The sequence below is a fragment of the Staurois parvus genome, unplaced genomic scaffold (genome assembly GCF_062004578.1).
Source record: "Staurois parvus isolate SC_StPar_1 unplaced genomic scaffold, SC_StPar_1.0 ptg000137l, whole genome shotgun sequence".
NCBI classification, from domain to species: Eukaryota; Metazoa; Chordata; class Amphibia; order Anura; family Ranidae; genus Staurois; species Staurois parvus.
This window is the reverse complement of record NW_028317933.1, coordinates 16,212,489-16,235,602: the sequence shown is the minus strand read 5'-3', so window position 1 is coordinate 16,235,602 and position 23,114 is coordinate 16,212,489. Positions and strand designations below refer to the sequence as shown.

General features: G+C 44.1%; 1 protein-coding gene across 3 annotated transcripts; it reads left to right on the top strand.

Moving 5' to 3' along the window:
* The first annotated feature begins 1,789 nt into the window (after positions 1-1,789).
* Positions 1,790-22,571, top strand: LOC149465873 (regulator of G protein signaling 9-binding protein-like). 3 transcript variants are annotated; one of them, XR_016312212.1, is made up of 4 exons: positions 2,514-2,618; positions 3,019-3,313; positions 16,706-17,388; positions 17,464-22,571. XR_016312212.1 is itself a non-coding variant. In XM_089673408.1 (3 exons), exons 2-3 carry the CDS (start codon positions 3,052-3,054, stop codon positions 17,233-17,235), a joined length of 792 nt encoding a protein of 263 aa, XP_089529534.1. In that variant the 5' UTR covers positions 1,790-2,252; positions 3,019-3,051; the 3' UTR covers positions 17,236-22,571. The 3 variants fall into 3 exon arrangements, 2 of the variants coding, with proteins under 2 accessions (XP_089529534.1, XP_089529533.1); XM_089673408.1 differs by lacking the exon at positions 2,514-2,618 and adding an exon at positions 1,790-2,252 and having other exon boundaries at positions 16,706-22,571; XM_089673407.1 differs by having other exon boundaries at positions 16,706-22,571.
* The last annotated feature ends 543 nt before the right edge of the window (positions 22,572-23,114 follow it).

Genomic DNA, 23,114 nt, shown 5'->3' with positions numbered 1-23,114 from the left:
GATGTGTACTGTGTTGTGGACAGTGTGATGTATTGGGTGTTGTATAGTGTATTGTGTGATGTGTACAATGCGATGTATTGTGTACAGTGTGGTGTGCTGTGTTGTGTACAGTGTGATGTATTGTGTGTTGTATACAGTGTGATCTGTAGTGTATTGTGTACAGTGTATTGTGCAGTGTGATGTATTGTGTGTTGTATACAGTGTGATGTGTTGTGTGATGTGCACTGTGTAATGTATTGTGTGTTGTGTTCACTGTGATGTGTACTGTGTTGTGTACACTGTGATGTATTGTGTGTTGTATAGTGTATTGTGTACAGTGTGATATATTGTGTGTTGTATAGTGTGATGTGTACTGTGTCATGTGTGCTGTGTTGTGTGCAGTGTGGTGTATTGTGTGTTGTATACAGTGTAGTGTGTTGTGTACAGTGTGATGTATTGTGTGTTGTGTACAGTGTGATGTATTGTGTGTTGTGTACAGTGTGGTGTGGTGTGTGTTTTGTATAGTGTGTTGTGTACAGTGTGGTGTATAGTGTAATGTATTGTGTGTTGTGTACAGTGTGGTGTATTGTGTACAGTGTGGTGTATTGTGTACAGTGTGGTGTATTGTGTGTTGTGTACAGTGTGGTGTATTGTGTGTTGTGTACAGTGTGGTGTATTGTGTGTTGTGTACAGTGTGGTGTATTGTGTGTTGTGTATAGTGTGGTGTATTGTGTGTTGTGTACAGTGTGGTGTATTGTGTGTTGTGTACAGTGTGGTGTATTGTGTGTTGTGTATAGTGTGGTGTATTGTGTGTTGTGTACAGTGTGGTGTATTGTGTGTTGTGTACAGTGTGGTGTATTGTGTGTTGTGTATAGTGTGGTGTATTGTGTGGTGTACAGTGTGGTGTGTACAGTGTGGTGTGTTGTATTATGTGATGTTTACAGTGTGGTATATTGTGTGATGGGTACAATGTGGTGTATTGTGTGTTGTGTGTGGTGTACAGTGTGGTGTGTACAGTGTGGTGTATTGTATTGTGTGTTGTGTACAGTGTGATGTATTGTATTGTGTGTTGTGTACAGTGTGGTGTATTGTATTGTGTGTTGTGTACAGTGTGATGTATTGTATTGTGTGTGGTGTGTACAGTGTGGTGTGTACAGTGTGGTGTATTGTATTGTGTACAGTGTGATGTATTGTATTGTGTGTTGTGTACAGTGTGATGTATTGTGTACAGTGTAGGGTGATGTGTTGTGTATGGAGCTGTGTTGTGTACAGTGTGATGTATTGTGTGATGGGTACAATGTGGTGTACAGTGTGGTGTGTGTTGTGTGATGTATTGTATTGTGTGTTGTGTACAGTGTGGTGTATTGTGTGTTGTGTATAGTGTGGTGTACAGTGTGGTGTGTTGTATTATGTGATGTTTACAGTGTGGTATATTGTGTGATGGGTACAATGTGGTGTATTGTGTGTTGTGTGTGGTGTACAGTGTGTGGTGTACAGTGTGGTGTATTGTATTGTGTGTTGTGTACAGTGTGATGTATTGTGTACAGTGTGATGTATTGTGTACAGTGTAGGGTGATGTGTTGTGTATGGAGCTGTGTTGTGTACAGTGTGATGTATTGTGTGATGGGTACAATGTGGTGTACAGTGTGGTGTGTACAGTGTGGTGTGTGTTGTGTGATGTATTGTATTGTGTGTTGTGTACAGTGTGATGTATTGTGTACAGTGTAGGGTGATGTGTTGTGTATGGAGCTGTGTTGTGTCTCTCTCCCCGTGTCCTGTGCTGTACAGTCAGTAGATCGGTGCTCCTCTTCGCTTTGATCCCCGCGGTCAGTGTGCGATGAAATAGATCGGTGTAGTCGCTGCTCCCCCCGGTCAGTGTGCGGTGCAGCAGATCGCTGCTCCCCCCGGTCAGTGTGCGGTGCAGCAGATCGGTGTGGTCGGTACTCCCCCCGATTTGTGTGCGGTGGTCGCTCGGTGGGTGAAGCCGCCCCTCCTCCTCTCCCCTCCCCTCCCCGTCGGTGTTTTGGGGGTGGATGGGGGGCAGCCAGAGGCGGGATCCACCCCCGGGGGCTCGGCGCTCTTCCCACACTGGTTCCCCGGGGGAATCCGGCTCCATGAGACTTTAATCAGCACAGCAGCTGCTTCCTGCCATTATCCTATTACCCGGGCCGGCTGAGCCGCACACACACGGCTTCTCAGCTCCTCACCTCCCTCCCTCCACCCCGGGATGTGACCGCCAGCACCGCCGCCCGACCAACTCGGCTGGGGGCCGGGTAAGTTGTGGCCGAAGGGGACCGGGCCGGGGGAGGGCGATCTATCAGTGTGGGGCTGGACTGTCAGGACTAGAGCGAGGAGGGAATCTGTTGCCCCTGACGACGGCCAGTCACCTTTATGAATGCAAACAGAGCATTTGTTGCCCCTAGCAACCACACAGCTTTCTTCATTCACCATTGCAGGTTAGACATTGAAACCTGATTGGTTGCTACGAGCAACGGCTCTGTTTTGATTGGTTGCTTGGAGCAACTGCTCCTGTGTTGCCCTAGGAAGGATGACATTGCTCCATGCACAGTCCCTTCATATCCAGTGACAGCAGCCTCCTCCTTGCAGGCAGACATGGGGTGCCTGGGGCAGGATTCCTGGTGAGAAGTAGTGGTAATGGTACCCCCAGCCTGCTGAGTGCTGAGATCAGTGATGTCTGTGTCACCGCCATGTAAACCTAGTGAGCCCAGCAGAGTATATCAACAGGCACGGTGCAAGTCATGGCTGATCCTCAGCATTCACCTCCTTCATGCTGCTGCAGACAATGCACATTCATTCCTATAGTGTTCAGTCATGACTTGCAGAAAAAAAAAAAAGAAGTGTCTCTTGTGTGCGGTGCTTGGTGAGCGCTAATGAACACTTCATCGCCAGCGCACAGCCCATTGCCAGCAATCAGGGCGCTTTCAATGGACAGAATGAATACAGGGCGGCTGGAACGTGTGGGAAATGTGCTGTGATGGCTTCTTGATCAGTTTGATTCCTTTTTTTTTGTCTGCCCAGGTGCCCCCGCCTCAGAACTGGGACAGGTCAAGCATGTCGGCCCTGGAGGGTGCCTCCCCGGCACCCCCACACTTGCACCCCAGCAGGACACTGACGCTGCGTGGGATTCGTGGGCACGCAGCGGACAGCGGCGGTTCGGGGACAGCGGCCAACTGCAAGAAAGTTCATAGCTCCCTGAATAAAGTGACCGCGTGTTACCGGCAGCTGGTGCTGTGTGTTGGGGGAACATCGGACTGCACTCGGCTGCGGGAGGAGCTGGAGGAGAGCAGAAAGAAAGCCTTTGAGCTGAGCACTGGTGAGTGACTCTTCTATTATAGGGCAGTCTTTCCCAACCTTTACACCCCCCCAGAACAACCCTTGGAATAATTGTCAGGTTATGGAGACCCTCGGAGAGAACCAGCCCATTGGGGATCACTGAGAAAAATACTGCTTGGGATTCCTCTTGAGAGGGTGGTAAAAAAAAGCATGGTTGAGCCACATTTTTGCCTCCCGCTAACCGCCAGTGGTGTATTTTGCTTTTGTGCTGCACTTAAATTGGGCGCCCCCCCACCAGCACCCCCCATAACCATGTCCGCAGCCACCACTAAAATTGGGCACGCCACAAACACCCCCCACCCCTTCTTCCTGAGCCCTGCCACTCTCCACTAAACCCGGCCCCAGCCCCTGCCTGCAGAGATAGTTATTCAAGCACTAGCCTTACCCTCTAAGGACCCAAGCACAGTGTCTTCCTTCCTTGTGCGGGAAGCTTACACTCTCCAGTAGCACGCGGCCTCCTTGGATTCCACGAGGGAGCCTCACTAAGTCTGCAGGTACCCCCCACCTGAAAACTGCCACCCTAGGTAAACACCTTGTTTGCTTCACGGTAAATACACCACTGCCAACCGCCCCTCCTTAACGGCAATAGGCAGATGACAGGACTCGCTTCACGCCAGCAGCAAATTGGTTCCCTCTGCTGTCAGTCACTGCCAGTGAGCCAATCGGGAGACGGAGGAGGCAGGGCCGAACCACGGCTCTGTGTGTGAATGGACACGCAGAGCCATGGCATGGGAGCGTGCCTGCTCGGGTGCCCCCTTAGCAAGCTGCTTACTGTGGGGGCACCTGACAGGAGGGAGCGCACCTGCTCGGGTGCCTCCATAGCAAGCTGCTTGCTGTGGGGGCGCCTGATGAGAGGGAGGAGCCAGGAGCTCCAGTGGGGGACCCAAGAAGAGGAAGATCCGAGCTGCTCTGTGCAAACCATTGCACAGAGCAAGTATGTATGACATTTGTTTTATTTGTTTTTTTTGTAAAACAAGACTTTAGTTTTACTTTAAGACCTCCCTTCCCTGCTACCTCTCTTATTTCTGCTTTGGTGAGTGACAGTATCAAAGTTTCACCCCCATCTGCAGGGCAAAGTGGTATTCGCCAAATGTGTGGGGGGGCTGATTTTCCAAAGGAGTAGGGTGTATTCACTTAGCAAAGGAAGATAAAGTTGTGTTCGCTTTGAATACCCAATCACATGCAAGAAAAAAATGAAACAGGATTGTTTTCTTGTACGTGATTGGTTGATTGAAATGAACAAAACTATCCCTGTATTTACTAAGCTCCGCAAGTCCTTGTATGTGCTTATTCAAGTATGGTGTGCAGCCGTTCGTTGCTATGGGTGGCTGTACACTACAGCTGTGTCTCCCAGGCGTAGAAGGACACCCACCATTTACGGCAGATTCCTGAAAGTCATGGCTGTGATTAAATGTTTTTACCGAAACGCGTAAACTGCTGTAACATAACGTAAAAGTACTTTTATCGGCAGAACGAGCTGCTGGCAATTCATCTCCTATGCTGTTTAAAGTGCCAGGAAGACACTGTGAGCTTTGGAGCACCGTTGGTCTACCTCCCGGGGGGAATCAACTTAGGTGTACATTTTCGGTAGAGGTCGTCATGTGTCCTCAGGCACACAGTCATTTCTTAATCCAGTAGTACTGGCTGATTATTATCCCTCCTGGAAAGTCGACCTGTAACTTTGTATAGGTTAAACATGTTCCAAGGTGTTTGTAAATACGGACCCATAATATAGGGTGCATCCATGATGCTCTGTGAAGAATGCTAAGCTTTCTGATAAGAAAGCCTAGCACTACATGTGTGATTGTTAGCAGACTGTTCTCTAAGTCAGTGTTTCTCAACCTTTTTTCAGTCATGGCACCCTTTAAAATTATGGACAGTCCCGAGGCACCCTTTAAAATTATGGACAGTCCCGAGGCACCCTTTAAAAATACGGACAGTCCCGAGGCACCCTTTGAAATTACGGACAGTCCCGAGGCACCCTTTGAAATTACGGACAGTCCCGAGGCACCCTTTGAAATTACGGACAGTCCCGAGGCACCCTTTGAAATTACGGACAGTCCCGAGGCACCCTTTAAAATTACGGACAGTCCCGAGGCACCCTTTAAAATTACGGACAGTCCCGAGGCACCCTTTAAAATTACGGACAGTCCCGAGGCACCCTTTAAAATTACGGACAGTCCCGAGGCACCCTTTAAAATTACGGACAGTCCCGAGGCACCCTTTAAAATTATGGACAGTCTTGAGGCACCCCATTCTTATTTGGGGTGCCTCAAGACCAGGGGCGGACTGACCATTTGGAAACTCGGGCACTGTCCGAGGGCCCGGGGTCAGTAGGGGGCCCCATGAGATGCCCCTGGTACCTTTTTTCATAGGCTTTTTTGAGTTTGGGCAAGGACACAGGGGCCCCATGATCCCCTATTGCCCGGGGACCCCATGATTTGTCAGTCCGCCCCTGCTCAAGACTGTCCATAATTTTAAAAGGGCACCCCATTCTACAATGCAAAAACCTATTCTAATAGTTTTATATAACGCAGCACCATCCACACACTTAGGACACCCAACATTACAGGTGATGTATTCCTCCAAAGCAAATACACTTTTTGCACAGTGGTACTGACTAGTATTCCAATGTTTCTCTTATCCCTCAGTTTTTCTCCATCACTGAGCTCATGTGACCCTCAGCATTGATGGAGAGGGGCAGGAGAGGGTCAAAGTAGGATGCTGTGCATGTAGCTGACGTCCTCCTCATCAACTGATGATGTAATTGGTTGTCAGGATGCCGGTGGCTAGAAGGTGGTAATGGTGCACGATGGAAACCTGTGGCTTTGTGTAACTAAAAGGCAGGCTTGTCCCACCCGCTGGCTTGTATGCAAGTTTTGGGTAATTTTTAGACATTTTGCCAAGGCACCCCTGAAGAAACCTCAAGGCACCCCAGAGGCACCCTGGTTGAGAAAGGCTGGTCTAAGTTAAGATACTACACTGTATGCTAGAAGAGAAGTAAGGAGATGTCTTTTATCTTTGAGTCATTCATGTCTATTGTTAGCTCAGTTGCTGCTGTGACTTGCTTAGGGCACCATCTATTGGCTGCAAGTGGTAAATATGAAATATTTGTATGTAACATTTCATTATTAGCTAATTAAAATAAATTGTAGGAAATAATACATGATTATGTGTGTGATGTTTTAGCAGACTGTTCTCCAAGTTAAGATACTACACTGTATGCTAGAAGAGAAGTAAGGAGATGTCATTTATCTTTCAGTCATTCATGTCTATTGTTAGCTCAGTTGCTGCTGAGACATGTTTAGGGCACCACCTACTGGCTGCAAGTGGTAAATATGAAATATTTGTATGCAGTATTTCATTATTAGCTAATTAAAATAAATTGTAAGAAATAATATATGATTACGTGTATGATTTTTAGCAGTCTGTTCTCTAAGTTAAGATACTACACTGTATGCTAGAAGATAAGTAGGAAGATATGTCTTTTATCTTTGAGGCCTTCATGTTTATTTTTAGCTCAATTGCTGCCTTGTCTTGCTCAGGACACCACCCACTGGCTGCAAGTGGTAAATATTAAATATTTGTATGCAATATTTAATTATTAGCTAATTAACATGAATTGTAAGAAATAATACATGCTTCATTATTAGTGCCTAATATAATGTGTAAAAAAAATACATAGTAAATGTACTTAAAGTGGACCTAAACTCAAAAAGTAAGATTTGCTATGTCATAGGGAATATCTAGAGCTGTTATTTGCACCTAAGCAGTACCTAGGAAGATTTAGCTTTTTGTCTTTTCTCCTGAAAAATAGTGCACTTCCTGGCATGTAAATGTGCCTAGGCTGTCCTGTGATTGGAGCCTCAAAGCTTTATATCTGCAGTGTGAGATCTAAGGCACTGTTGCCTCGGACTGCTAGCCCCCAAAGATTTTGGAGTGCTAATTGATGATGTCAATGCTGTGCTGCTCCATGTTCTCCTTGCTGGTAGAGATGAAAGTCCTCCCACTACTAAGATGTCCACCTCCACACAGACACAGTAACCTTGATTTACTAAAAGAGTAAATCCTGTTCCTTTATAAATCGAATGTTTTTCATTTTGCAAAGTGAATTTTCACTGATCCTAACGAATGAGGTGCAGCAAGTGAAAATACACTTTGCAAAAAATACCAAATTACGTGATGAGAATTTAATAACTCAAGATTTATGCTTGCATGTTTGGATGATTGACATCAACGCAACTTCACCTCACTCATTAAGTAAAAAAATCACTTTGCAGGGAGAAAATTCACTTAACTTAGTGAATGGGGTGAGTTTGGCAACTTCAATCATCCAATCACATACAAGCAAAAATCCTGTTTATTTTTATTTTCTTTGCATGTGATTTGGTATTCTTTGCAAAGTGAATTTTCACTTGGTTTCACTTCATTTGCTAAGATAAATGAAAACTAACTTTAAAGGTACGTTCTCACTTGTGCATTGTGGGAATGTGCGTAAAATCGCACGCTTTTATGCAGTGCCGAAAAATATGCTGCCCTTTTGCAGATGTATGGCAGTGCTATTGATTGTTAAATTGGTTATAAACGTTCATTTAATCCAAACATGTTATACTTATCTGCTCTGTGCACAGAGCGGCCTCAATCCTCCTCTTTATGAGTCCACCGCCAGCGCTTCTGGCCCCTCCCCCCCCACTGAGTGGCCCCAGAGGAAGCTGCACATTGATGGTTTTTACCTTACATAGAATACATGAAGGTAAAAAACCTTCCGCCTTTAGGCTGGGTTCATATCTGTGCAGGTGGTGCCACTGCGGATCCGCACGAAAATCCGTGCAGCCACACCACCCGCATATGCGGACCCAAAGGGCTTGTGCCATTAATTCTAATGGCACGCCACCCGCACTGGAAATCGCAACCGTACTGGGAACCGAGGTTCCCATGCGGCAGGGGCGGACTGACAACTCATGGGGCCCCCGGGCAATAGGGGATCATGGGGCCCCTGTGTCCTTGCTCAAACTCAAAAAAGCCTATAAAAAAGGTACCAGGGGCATCTCATGGGGCCCCCTACTGACCCCGGGCCCTCGGGCAGTGCCCGATTTCCCAAATGGTTAGTGCGCCCCTGCCGTGCGGGCTGTGTTTTCGGAAGAAATGCAGGGACTTCTTCCCTGCGTGTCCCGGGCACAGGAGTCCCATTTAAATGAATGGGTTCTCGTGCCCGCGCAAAACGCGGCCTGCACGGCTGCAGATATGTGAACTGGGGCTTAATGGAACCCCGACGCATCTTCTAACTGAGCTCCAAAACACATGGTGCCACAGTAAACCATATATTGTGATTGTGTGCAGTAAAATTAATTTAGTGTTTTTCTTTTACTAAAAAATGTGTGTTTGATCAAAAGTTGCATTTATTTTGCGACATAAAAATTTTTAAACTATCATCCTTTTATTCAGCAGGGCCTCACCTTTCAAAAAATATATACCTGTTTAGGAGGTTTATGTAAATTTTTTTTTTTTTTTTTTTTTAGAAAAAAATGCAAAAAGTTAAAAAAAAAAAAAATCACCATGGACTTCAAATGGTTAAAGGGATGAAACGGAGAAATGTGCATGCATTATGGAGATGTACTGTATATGGTATTTTTTTTTTTTTTTTTCCACCTCAACATACCCTTCAAGGTGTCTCCAGCGGGATCATCAATACATTCAGCGTACAATCCACTCTGGAATGCAGTGTTAGTAAATTAACACTTTATGGGCTTGTTCACACACAACTTGGTTTTTGCATGCGGTCAGCTATTGCAGTGAATGGTAGTGAGAGGGCAGTGTGATGCGCGTTTCAGTGCTTCACACTTTTTTTTTTTTTCTTTATTTGAAGTGCACAGAATGACACTCCATTTATGGTGCGTTGCGCTGCTGTGCATTGACATGCTGTGCCTTTCTGTGCACTGTAGTAAAATGCTACATGTCTGCATCTTACCGCAGTTCGTTGCACGGCACCTCCAGGCTGCATTGCAATGCAAACAGCACACATAGAAAACAATTGCTTTTGGGACAGGAGGGTACACATGCTGTGGCCTTGATGCTTTGCGAACAGAGTATTTATTTATTTCAGGTACTTATATAGCGCTGTCAACCTACGCAGCGCTTTACACATATATATATATATATTGAACATTCACATCAGTCCCTAACCCTCAAGGGGTGTACAATCTAAAGTCCCTAACTTACATTCATACATATACATACTAGGGCCAATTTAGACAGGAGCCAATTAACCTACCAGCATGTCTTTGGAGTGTGGAAGGAAACCGGAGCACCCAGAGGAAACCCACGCAAGCACAGGGAGAACATGCAAACTCCATGCAGGAGGCGCCATGGTCGGGAATCGAACCCATGACCCATTTACTGCAAGGCAGACGTGTTAAACACTAAGCCACTGTGCTGCCCCAGAGTAACAATTAACCGCCTGTCACGTTTGGTGGGCAGTACCGTATTCAACTCATTCAAGTGAATAGGGTCATGACGCAACTGCAGTTACGGAGCAGTGGTGCAGGCTTTTAGAGGTTAAAACAGGTGGTGAGAGAAGACCTATCGCCACCTCCTAGCCTGTTAAACTGCCTCTGAGGAGTAATCCACTGCAGATTACTCTTCAGTGGGCTAGCGCTTGTATAAACTAGCCCTACATGTGAATGAGCCCTAAAATAAAGATTCAGTAAAACTTTGTGATTTTAGAGTGTCAGCATAGTGAATAAATAGCTTGCTTTTATACATTTCCAAATACAACAGAAGGTAGAAAATCCCCTTTATACAGGGCAACTGACTGACCTTTATGACTAGCCAAGGCAGACTGGACTTATTGTAAAGAGCTGCGGCTAGCTGTAAGGCTGACGTTACACTCCTGCGCTATGAATACGGCTGTCATTATATATTCATTTATATCCCGTAAAACAGCAGACTCATTGTTACTTCTACATTTTTCACTGATGGAACCTTGAAACCTTTAAAAAAATTGTTTAACATCTATTAGAAGTCTATATGTAATCCACTGTTTTATGAAAATCATTCTTTCAATAAAAAGTAAAATGGAAAAAAAAAATCTTCTTTGATAGAAGTATTTGAAGCTGGCTATGAAGCTGTATTAATCTCTTACAAGTCTTTTGATGATTTATGAGTGGAGAAAGACTGAGTACTTGTTTCCACAGCACACAATGTCATGCATTTTCCAGCATGTTCAAAATAAATGACATTTCCAGAACCCACCGTTTTCAATGGGGCTTATTGTCCTTCTATGTGCACCTGTGTCCCAGATCATCAGACGCTGGCTCTTGGAAATGCGTGTGTGGCACACTGTGGAGAGTCTTCAGACAGGATTATAAAGAGGAAATTCAGTCCCTTTTAGATTGGGTCTGGCATCCCTCCCTCCAGCGCCGCCATCTTGTTTCGTCTGGTGCATGCGCAGATTTGCTGAAGGGCTCTGTCTGGCTTTTGGGTCCATGCAAGTGAGGGCTTTCAGAAATGTGCAGACACACCAAGTGTTGGCATTTCCATACTGACTCCGTTATGTGGATGCATGGAAATGCCACCAGTGTGCAGACACTTGCCAATTTGCGCACACACAGAATTGGGAGGCAAATGAACATCAATCTCACCAAGACTTTAAAGTTATGAATAAAAAAATACATACACACTATACTACCAAAAGTATTGGTCGGCCTGCCTTTACAGCACATGAACAATTAATGGCATCCCAGTCTTAGTCCGTAGGGTTCAATATTGAGTTGGCCCACCCTTTGCAGCTATAACAGCTTCAACTCTTCTGGGAAGGCTGTCCACAAGGTTTAGGAGTGTCTATGGGAAGTGTTGACCATTCTTCCAGAAGAGCATTTGTGAGGTCAGGCACTGATATCAGACGAGAAGGCCTGGCTTGCAGTCTCCACTCTAATTCATCCCAAAGGTGTTCTAACAGGTTGAGGTCAGGACTCTGTGCAGCCCAGTCAAGTTCCTTCACCCCAAACTCGCTCATCCATGTCTTTATGGACCTTGCTTTGTGCAGTGGTGCGTAGTCATGTTGGAACAGGAAGGGGCCATCCCCAAACTGTTCCCACAAAGTTGGGAGTATGAAATTTTCCAAAATGTCTTGGTATATTGAGGCCTTAAGAGTTCCCTTCACTGGAACTAAGGGGCCAAGCCCAACCCCTGAAAAACCCCACACCCTAATCCACCCTCCACCAAACTTTATACTTGGCACCATGCAGTCAGGTAAGTACTGTTCTCCTGGCAACCGCCAAACCCAGACACGTCCACCGGATTGCCAGAGAAAGAAGCATGATTGATCACTCCAGAGAACACATCTCCACTGCTCCAGGGTCCAGTGGCGGCGTGCTTTACACCACAGCATCCGACACTTTGCATTGCACTTGGTGATGTAAGGCTTGGATGCAGCTACTCGGCCATGGAAACCCATTCCATGAAGCTTTCTATGCACTGTTGTTGTGCTAATCTGAAGGCCACATGAAGTTTGGAGGACTTCAGCTATTGACTCTGCAGACAGTTGGAGACTTCTGTGCGCTTCAGCATGCGCTGACCCGGCTCTGTCATTTTACGTGGCCTACTACTTCGTGGCTGAGTTACTGTTGTTCCCAGTTGCTTCCACTTTGCCAAGCAGGGCATGCAACAGTGTATTACTGGATTTTAAACCGTATAGGCACTTAGTTTTAATATTTTACATATCTATACCTGCAAAAGGGGCCAGCCTGAAGAGATCTATCAGGACTTTATTTTCTGACATGAAGTGGCCCTCGCTCTTCAAAAGGTTGAGCACTCCGGGTATACAGACTCCCGTGATTACAATTTAAAAAAAAAAAATATTCAGTACATCTGTCCAATACACGTTCTTTTCCCATATTTATTCCCTTTAACCTCCCTGGCGGTATTCCTGAGTGTAGCTCGGGGTAAAGTTTCAGTACCACAAGCGGTAACCCCGAGCTACACTCGGGGTTACCATGCAGCACTGCTCCGCGATCCCTCGATCACTTACCTTGTCCTGCACTCCCACGATGTCCCTCCTGCAGTGTCCCCGGCAGTGTAATCCGGCGGATGCCGGCATCTGTCATCTGGGTTCCGTCACCTGCGAGCGTCGGGACGTACGGGGGACGGAACGGTGGGAAATTTGAAAATGACAAAAAGTGACATTCACTAAAATCACATAGTAAAACATTACTGTATCAAACCATTTCACATACATTTTGTCCCGAGTGCTTTGTCCTGTGCCCTGCCTGCATTTTTATTGTTCTTTCTGCCTGGAAACTGAGAAACGTCCATGGCGTCCAAAAAGCGTCCCTTTAGACCGGCTAGCGGTTTTAGACCGGCTAGAGAACAGCGATAGTAAATCTGAACCACTTGCAGAATTGAGTGATAATGATTTGTGGGGAAATTCGGCATCAGACACTGAAAACGATTCTGCGACTTGCTAAGTGATGTGCAAACTCGGCGCTATATTTCAAATTTCAGTGTTTTTGGTTTGATTATATTATTGAATTACATGTATTATTATATTATTATTTTTTATGACTATTTATTAAATTATCATTTATGATTTTGTGTTTCAAGTTTTAACATACCCGGGATGTTTACTAGACTCTTGTTCGGACAGATTTCATTGAGTTATTCCTAAAAATTACTGGCCTACAATTAAAAAAAAAAAAACATATTTCCATGTAAAAAAATGTACCGCTTTGAGCACAGAAATATGGACATAATCATACCGCTAGGGAGGTTAAATGGTTGCTACCCGGGATGTTTACTAGACTCTTGTTCGGACAGATTTCATTGAGTTATTCCTAAAAATTACAGGCCTACAATAAAAAAAAACATTTCCATGCAAAAAAATGTACCGCTTTGAGCACAGAAAGAAGGACATAATCATACCGTTGGGAGGTTAAATGGTTGCAAATACAGAAGAATGGTTGTTATATCTATTAGTAGTTCTTCTTGTTGAATGTGCTCTGTAGTGTTGAAGACATTCCATATCCAAGACACTCCTTCATTTCTAATGAGTGTCAGAAAAATATGCCAACATTAATTTCCTAATGATCACTGACACCTTGATCCAATCACCACTGAAAGGCAGATGTTATTGTGACGCTGGGAGGGGGGCGGGTGTGAAAATGGAACCCTGTGTTCTAGCACTGTAAAACCAGCAAGGCTTCATAGGTAATTACATGACTGAAGGTGTGAATTGTCAAAACGCTGGAGTAGAGATGTTAAATCTGTTTTATATGTGCAAGACAGATGGTGTTGAAGGCTCCATCCTTGTGGTGATTATTCCAGTATGACGTAGATTGCCCTTTTCACTTGTGCACCAGTTGTCCTCTATTTCCATAATGTTCACCTCATTGGCTTCAAAAGAATGTCCCTTTTCCCGAAAGTGGAGGAAAACTGCTGACTCTTGACCTGAAGAATTTTCCCTTCTGTCTTGGGCCAAATGTTTGTTGAGAGGTTTTGTTTGCCCGTTGTACAAATCTTTGCATTCCTTTCCTACATGATACTGTATATACCAAGTTACTTTGCTTGTGTCTGAGTGTTGGGTCTATTGGATGTACACGTTTTTCTTTCTCAGTGTATTGCAGGGCTTGAAAGACACAGGGATGTTACATGCTGGATGACTCCATTACTCTGTGTGTTCTGCTTCTTACCCTTTTTTTTCAATGTTTTTACCTGACCTTGTGGATGTTTTAACCACTTTAATGCCCCGTACACACTATAAGAAAATTGTACGAGAACCAATCATCCGATAACCGGATCGTTAGTACACAGCTTTCAACAGCCGATCACGACAATTCGTGCGACAATATCCGAAGGGACAAGCGTGAAAATGTTTCTTGTAGGATACCTGATTGTACAATTTTTGTTTAATCAGTACAGTTGTCATCTGAAAATACAATACAAATACAATCTCTTTCGAAATTCTTTTCTTTTGTAGGAGAATTTTTAGTAACCTTTTCACTTTCGATGTAAGACTAGCAGGCGAAAACAAAAAAACGGGCGATTTGTTCATTATATAAATTTGTGTGTTGCTTTTTTTTTTTTTTTTTTTAAGCAGAGGCCCTAGAGCATAAAACGGTGAGTGATGCAATTTTTTTATGTCACACGGTAAGAAAAAAAAAAATACACTTTAATTTTAAATCACAAAAACACAATAAAATTCCCAATTGTTTGGTAAAATACCTAACATGTCAAGATTTAAAATTACGCCTGCTTGTGGAATAGTGACAAACTACGGTACTTAAAAATCTCCATAGGCAAGACTTTAAAAGCCTTTTGCAGGCTGCCAGCTTAGAGTTACTCAGGAGGTCTGGTTCTAGAATTCTTGCTCTTGGTCCGACGTTTGTGAGGATACCTCATATGTGGTGCAATCACCATTTACGTATGAATCCAGGACCGACGTGTGTGTTCACTTTTGCACGTGAGCATGGTGAGACGGAAGCATTTTTACGTTTACTTTTTTTATTCATTTGTTTTGTTTTTTCCATTTTTATACTATCTCTTTTAACCCCTTTGCACTGACGTCACCCAAATATGCAGCCCCCCAGAACTGGGCTTTTTTTTTCTGTGGGGCCACATATTTGCATACCTGTCTTTCTGCTGGGAGCGCACCGCACAGTGCGCTCCCAGCACAAAGACCGGGGTGTCACTGAGAGTACCAGGTCCCGTTCTACCGATTCCGGGTCACATGATCACTGTGATAGACTTTGATTGGCTATCACAGTGATCAGTCACTGTATAGCCCATCCCCCTTGTTTCTTTTTTTTTCCTCTTTGAATGGAGGAGACAGATGCATTGTATCTCTCTAACTACTGGCATAGAGAAAAAAAAATGTTTATTGAAAAAAAAGATAAATATATATTAAAAAATAAAAGACAAAAATACCTAGATCAAGGTTTGATCTAGTTCATTGCCCGGGTAAGTGTTTGGGTCAGGGTCAAAAGGTCAGGATTTTTTTTTTTTTTTTTTTTAATGTCAGTGTGTTTTAGGTAAAAAAAAAAAAAAACCAAACCATAAAATGCACACTATTGTTTCTGGGCTGTACTACGGGTACAAATAACATACACACATATGGTATTGCTGCGATCGTCAAGAGCTGGAAAATTTATTTTGGTTTGTTCTTTGGTGGTAGGTTATGGTAGCAACAAGAAACACACAGCTGAATTAAAAAATATATTTTATTTTACTACTTTGGACCAGTTTTCCTTTGATAATAGAAAAAAGAAATCAGGAGATATCCATTACCATTTACCACCCAATGAAAGCCCCATTTGTCCTGAAATATAACAAGGTATAATTCACCCGGATATACAAAGTAGTTGTGATGATTATGTACGGTTTTACAAACACATGTCCAGGGGCGGACTGACCATTTGGAAACTCAGGCACTGCCCGAGGGCCCAGGGTCAGTAGGGGGGCCCATGAGATGCCCCTGGTACCTTTTTCATAGGTTTTTTTGAGTTTGGGCAAGGACACAGGAGCCCCATGATCCCCTATTGCCCGGGGGCCCCATGAGTTGTCAGTCCACCCCTGCAAATGTCAACGTTCCAAAATTGTGCTTAGACATTAAGATTTGTTTTACCCTTAGGCGTGAAGGGGTTAAATTTGCTTTCACTTTTATTGCTATCACAAGGGAGGAACAATATTCCTTGTAATAGCATCAGCAGTGGCCAGTTAGACCCCATATCTCTCTTCTGCCCTTATAAACATCCTATTAAACCAAGAGAGGTGTGATCAGATGAATTCCCAAGCTAATGGAACATTCTGGAGAAACTAGAAGTGACAAAATATGTCACTTCCAGTTTTTTATACCATAGAGTTGATTGGGGAAGGTCGGGTCCCCAATCACTTTTAGGGTAAGCAAGCGGAAATGCCAGCGTCAGTCCTGCACTTCCCAGGGGGATGGGAGAGCCCAGTGAGCTTTCCACCGCCTGTAAAAGTAATTCAGCTGCTAATTTGCTGCTAGGATTGCTTTTACAAGAAAGAGCATCACCGATTTCTAAAAAATAAATATACCGGGATGATGTCTCTCCCCACCTAACAACTGTACTTTTATTTTCTCCATCAACTCCCCCACAGCTATTACCTTTTGTATCACTTGCCCCTCACTCCTAGATTGTAAGCTCTAACAAGCAGGGCCCTCTGATTCCCTCTGTATTAAATTGTGGTTTAACTGTACTGTCTGCCCTCATGTTGGAAAGCTCTGCGCAAACTGTTGGTGCTATATAAATCCCGCATAATAATAAATCAACTAACATAATAGAACATTAAATATGATCAAATAGTGTTGAATGTATTCTAAAACAATTCTTAATTTTGTTTGTTTCTTTATTAAAAGATCTGAGGAACACGCTGATGGTCTTGCTAATGGAACAAGAAGTAACTCAGGAGGAGAGGGTGGAACTTGAACGAACCTGGGTACTTTTCCTTTCTACACTGGAGCTTTTCCAGCAGGACTTATGTAAAGCTCATCATCTTTGCCAACTCTTCCCTCTGCATGGCCGACGCAAGAGACTAGTTAATACTGGGGTCATTGGTAAAACCTCAGAAGTGGCCTACAGGGCACGCAACATCAAGTCACCGAGCTCAAGAGTAAAAGAAAATCCACAGAGAGGGGAAAGGCCGTGTTCCCCAGACCTGGCTGGTCAGATCGAACACGTAGAAAGAATGCTACACGACATGCAGATGAAAGTCAGCATTCCGATATGGACAGTAGAGGCCACCGAGGAGGCTTGGGCAGAAGTCAGCTCAACCTGTGATCTGGATGACTGCTCTGATAATGAGATCCTGGCTGGAGAAGACATTTCCAGTAGAGGATGTTGTGCCCAGCGCCAATCATTAGCTCGACCTCTGTGTATGGTCTCATAATAAACATATAGCACTTGAATTAAGGAACAAAATCTGCACTGCACAGATCTGAAAGATGGAGAAATGAGGAAAACAATACTCTTGAACAATTTAGTACTTTACTGAAAAGGCATGACAGGAACCATCTAAAACAAAGGTTCAAGTAAACACGAGGTAACATCAGAGAAGAGTTTCTGTTTTTAGTTAGAATTTGCTAGAATTATAAAGAATATATGTTCTTGTTTTCAGACTGGCCTGTGCATCATCAGTGGTCCGAACTGGCTGGATCAACAGCACTCCACTGCCACATATCCTCAGGTATTGACACTCACTGGCATTCAAGACTGTGAACCCAACTGTCATGGACTATATCTAAAGAAAAATGGAAACTCGGTTGAGAACAGTTGGGTGTTACATGATCCTAGGTGCAACTACTGGCATTGCCACTGTTCTGGGGCCTGAGGAGTGAAAGGGGGGCCCAAAAATTATCCTGCGAGTAAGCAGGTACTCAGCTGTATTGGTATGCTACTGAAATCATAGTTATACCTGCTTATTTATGACAGAATCAAAGAGGTCGGGTCTCTTTCAGCTGAGGACAATCAAAGAATTACAATGGATGTTCCATGGTATCATTATATGCAGCAGTGCATAAGGGCATAATCACCAAAACCTTGAACTCATTTTGTTTTTATGTTAATCATAGCAAGCTGAATAACCTAACCCACTTGAGACCTGCATGGAGTCTTCCTCAGGGTTCAACAAACACTTCCAGGAAGCAACAGACTTATTCATCATCCACTTTCTGAGTATTTGGTCTTTCTGATTCATGTTAAACCTCCTGCATGTCATGTGGTCATCATCATTGCAGCTACTGTATCGGTTCAGGCTGTTTGTATCAACACTGTACTATGTGGGTCTACTAATGTCATTGCCTGAAGGCAGTTGAAAAATGGTGGTCTTGTGTTCCGAGCTAGCATTATATCCCCATGATCAAAGTATGACCAAGCCTGGTCATGTTGGCTTTGCAGGCTGTATTTCTTTTTCAAACTCGTTTGGTCAGCTCATAAGAATTATCTTACACCAGAGGTAGTTGCTGATCAGGAATTTATACAATTCACCTAAAATGAATCTCTGTGGTAACATTTATTCAGGAGAGTTGAATAGTGTTTGGGGTCTGTAAGAGATCACTGCACCGCAGATTCAGCCTTTAAGGCCAAGACTGGGTCTGGCACCCAAACTTGTCAAGTTCAGTATATGACAACCAAACTATAATTATACCTAATCAGATTTTTTATTGGGTAATGATAAAACATTATTTAAAGCAAACCACTGTTGATGGGAAAAAATATTATTTAAAATAAGCTTGACAAAGCTAACAGGCTAAGCTGTCAGTACAGATGATTACTTGCTTGATGGCGCAGTACCCCACCATGGACCTCCTGAAGTAGCTATGCCAATATTAAGTTTCTCCTAATTGCTATTTGCAAAGCCATAGGCACATCCCCTTATGCCCTAGCCTGATGACTGGTTCCTGGAGTATGGCCCAGTAGGATGCCTGTAGGGATTGTGCATACTTTCCCCAACCAGGTAGTTCTGGGTGAGGCAGAGCATTCTATTACATTTCTATTAACCAGCTCCTGACAGAAAATCTCCCCTATTGGTGCAGTTTTTATCCTTTACTGTGTGGTCAATGGGACAGGAAGTGAGGAGACATCTCTCCAATACAACACCTTTGTAGAAGTGTAAACGTTAGATCCTCCATCAGGTTTTTATTGCAGTTTCTGTTCCCTTTGGAAGGGGTTTTCTTCTAAATCTCTGCCCCCATAACACTCTGGGAGTTATTTACTAAAAGTGCAAAATCTGGTGTAACTGCATTGAAACCAGCTTACACATTTTATTGCCAAAGCTTAGCTGAACAAGCTAAAGTTAGAAGCTGATTGGCTCCCATGCACAGCTGGACCGGATTCTGAGTGCACCAGTTTTAGTAAATATACCCCTCTGTGTCATGGTGTGCTTCCAATCCCCCCCCCCAAGCTACACATATTCACCTACTAGGAGTATAGAACATCAGTTATCCGTGTAAGCTCTACATTGCCCCAGTCCGAGCTTACCCTTATCGCCTTCATGTGACTGCACTGGGCCAGACATTAAAAGAGAAGTATGGGATTTAAAAAAAATAAGCTTTCTCACCTGGGTGTATGCAGCATTGCTCCAACTCTGCATCTGTCCCCCACTGCCTTTAAGAGAGAGAATGGAGTGATCAAAGACTGCTGACCGCTCGGTTCTTGGTGAGCAAAGAGCCGATTGACTGTCGGGTAGCGGCTGGGCTGGGCTAGGCTCCCAGCAGCATGCTGTAAGACTGAGCCAACTGCCAGTCAGGAATCTGGGTGGATCTTAATATTAAAAGGATAATCTCCCAGAGTCTGGTTGGGCTGAGTAACGGCAGCTGACAGCAGACTAAATGTACGGGTCACAGAACTAAGTACACTCCCGTGACCCACAGGAGCAGTAGGCCCAAGAGAGCTTTGGCCCTACTTTTCCTTCAAGCAGTTTTGTCACAGGAGTTGCATACTCCTCTGTACCTATAAGTCCTTGGTAAGTGAGGCAAAGGTAAAATATGCTGCTGGGCATGGGCACATTAAAGGATAACCACATCTTTAAAATTCAGTCCCCCAGGGGCCCAAGTGCATGTAGCACTTGGTCCAGTTCTGATCTATCCTGTGATTGCTGAGCAGCCTGGGCAGACAGCTTACCCCCCTCCACTTTCTGACTATGCTGCTAGCAAGAGGATGAATATAGAGTGCCAGTTCACACTGATGTAAATTCTATGTGGATCAGCTGTGATCCCAAAATCATACATGCACATGTAATCTACAAACTCATTATTTCCAAAGCAGGCTGTTCACATATACGCAGTACAAATTTGATCTGGTCCTGTATGAGTGTAGTGCAAATTTCATCTCCTGTTATGCCAAGTCCCCTTAGAAATTGCATTCAATTCACACCTATCACAGCAATAATTGCACTGTGAAACCGCATCAGCTTTGCACTGCATGTCTGTGAACCGGCACTTAATGTGGGCTGATTGAAAGTGCTTGTATCTAGCACCAGGCTGAATATGAGCGCCACCATTAGGCACAGCAGACAACAAGCGCCTACTGTTGTGAAATATCCACGGCATTGGCAGATATGAGCTTTCCTGTACAGGGGGAGAACATACAGTTCCACTGGCATGCCAGCTTTATACACGAGAGGGTACTGCATTGGGATATGAACTGGCTAAACCTATCTAGCGGCAGTATTCTGTGCTACCCAACTAATTGGACGCCTGAGACACTGTGCTATCTGTGTATCAGAGGTGTCTGCCAGCAGCCCTATCATTCTTCTGGAAGAATAGGAGGAATTCCAAAATGTCTGCAATATACTATTACATCCGCTGTGTTGGCAGGTACATCACACAGCCCTGCAGGGCTGAGTCATTCACAGTAAGGATCAGCCAGAGCTGTAGGGCTGTGTGATCTACCGGCCAACACAGTGGATGTAAGTGCATTGCAGACATTTAGTAATTCCTCCTACATTTGCAGAAAAATGACAGGACTCTAAACATCCACTGCTCCTGGAAAAAGCTTACAAAGCCCTGCAGTGCTAATTGGTCTTTTACAACTATTTAATGAACATTCAGTAGTGGCAGGTCTCTAAAAGGACAGAACATACACAAAGGGGCAAGGGGGTGCTGTAACTCCAACATAGGGACACCCAGGGGCGGACTGACAACTTATGGGGCCCATGTCCTTGCTCAAACTCAAAAAAGCCTATGAAAAAGGTACCAGGGGCATCTCATGGGGCCCCCTACTGACCTCGGGCAGTGCCCGAGTTTCCAAATGATCAGTCCGCCCCTGGGGACACCCATAAATTGGGCTTCAGCCTGGGGTAGATCCTTGGGGGATTCAGGAAGTTATGAGTTAGGCCACATTCTCACCTGTGACTGCGCTCAACTCCAATTACATCCACTGAAAGCAATGGTAGGATGTTGGCTCCTGTAGCTAATTGTCGCAAATAATCTCTCGTGGAGTGATCGGTCCTGCACCAGGCAGCCTGCATTGCTTTCAGTGGGCTGCCTCCTGCACCTATGTACTGGGAACCCCCCACTGGGGTTCTCGCATGTAATTGTAATCAGACCCATTCACAGATGTGAATGTGGAAGGGCAGCATAGTGGCTAAATGGTTAGCACTTCCACCCGGCAGTACTAGGGTTCATTGGTTTGAATTCCAGCCATGGCACCACCTACCTAGAGTTTGCATGTTCTCCCTGTGCCTGCGTGGGTTTCCTCCGGACACTCCAAAGACATACTGGTAGGTTAATTAGCTCCTGTCTCAATTGGCCCTAGTATGTGTATGTATGAATGTAAATTAGGGAGCATAGATTGTACACCCCTTGAGGGTTAGGGACTGATGTGAATGTTTATATATATATATATATAAAGCGCTGTGTAAATTGACCGCGCTATACAAGTACCTGAAATAAATGTGGCCTAATGCTGTTACCCTTTAAAAGCAAATTTGTTTTTCCCTGCGTGAGAAAAGCACTAGGTTGCTTTAAAGTGCAGCTGTCAATAGTTTAAACATTCTAACACTGGCTGCAGGACTAAAACACAGTCCGCAAGCAATGTGTGACCAGTCTTAACGATCGCACCTTCTTCTATTAGCCCAGCACTGTGATGAGCAGCCTTATAGGCCAACAGAAAAGTGCAGGAGTGGTTGGGTCAACTCAAAACATAGCTAGAAAGTGTTGAAATTGACATTCTAGAACCCCCGAGGATTTTGGTCTCCCATAAAAGACAAACAGAAATCTGCTGATGAATGCCAAAAAAAAAACACATCAAGGTGTTCTTGATTACTCAAATAATTTTTCATTATGTGTTTTTTCCCAAACACATCTCAGACTGTGCTAGTTTTTTTTATTTTAGGTGACATACAGTGAAATGAAAAATACTTTACATTGGCTGATTGCCACAAAAAGTTGTCAGTATGCTGGAATGCTTCATTATCCAGGGCTGCAAATCCCCAACCTCTGAAATATTGTAGCATTGGCTTTAAAACCTTGTCTGCCATTAGGGAACAAATGAACTCCTGCTTTTTTTTTTTTTTTTTTATTGAAACATTCAGTGAACAAAAGTTTCTTTTCTGTGAGTTTAGTGTGCATCATGCAAAAGTCAATTGCTCCAAGAGCTGCCATAAATGTAACATGTTCATGTGTCTGTTACAACATATTCATTTGTTAAATGTTGATGTGGTGTACTTCTGCTAATCTGACATTCAAAACATTTTTATTTACAAATAAATCCATTTGTGTCAAATGGTTTTCTTTGTTACTCTAGAAAACATGTACTTGTATGGCTTTCACAGTGGCAGATTATCAGTAGATAGGCTGGCTATTGTCAGTATCTAATCTCTCTCTCATTGCCCCATTCTGCATCAGGCAGAGCCAGGAGTACAGCGATCACTATGCTCCCGGCAGTCTGAGAGGAGCAATGCTACTTTCAGACACAGCAGCTGCTTGACCGCCCCTCCCTTTCATTCACAGAAGCCTCTGTATTTTGGGAATAGTTTTATATAGTGCAGAGCCCTCCATGATTAGGCGAGAGGAGGGGGTGGCGCAACACTCAAGAAGTATTTGAGAGCCTAATGTGCTAGCATTGAAGCGCAGGAAGTGTAGTGATAGTTGTACTCCCAGCTCAGTTAAAAATGTAAAATTAAACCAGTAGTAAAGCTCAAATTTAAAAAAAAAAAAAAAAAAAGGCCCCCCACTGGGTTTAGGTCTTAATGTGCTAGTATGCACTAGCCACAGTTCAGTGTCACTTAACACACCATAACATACTGCATTAACCAATGTTGCTTCC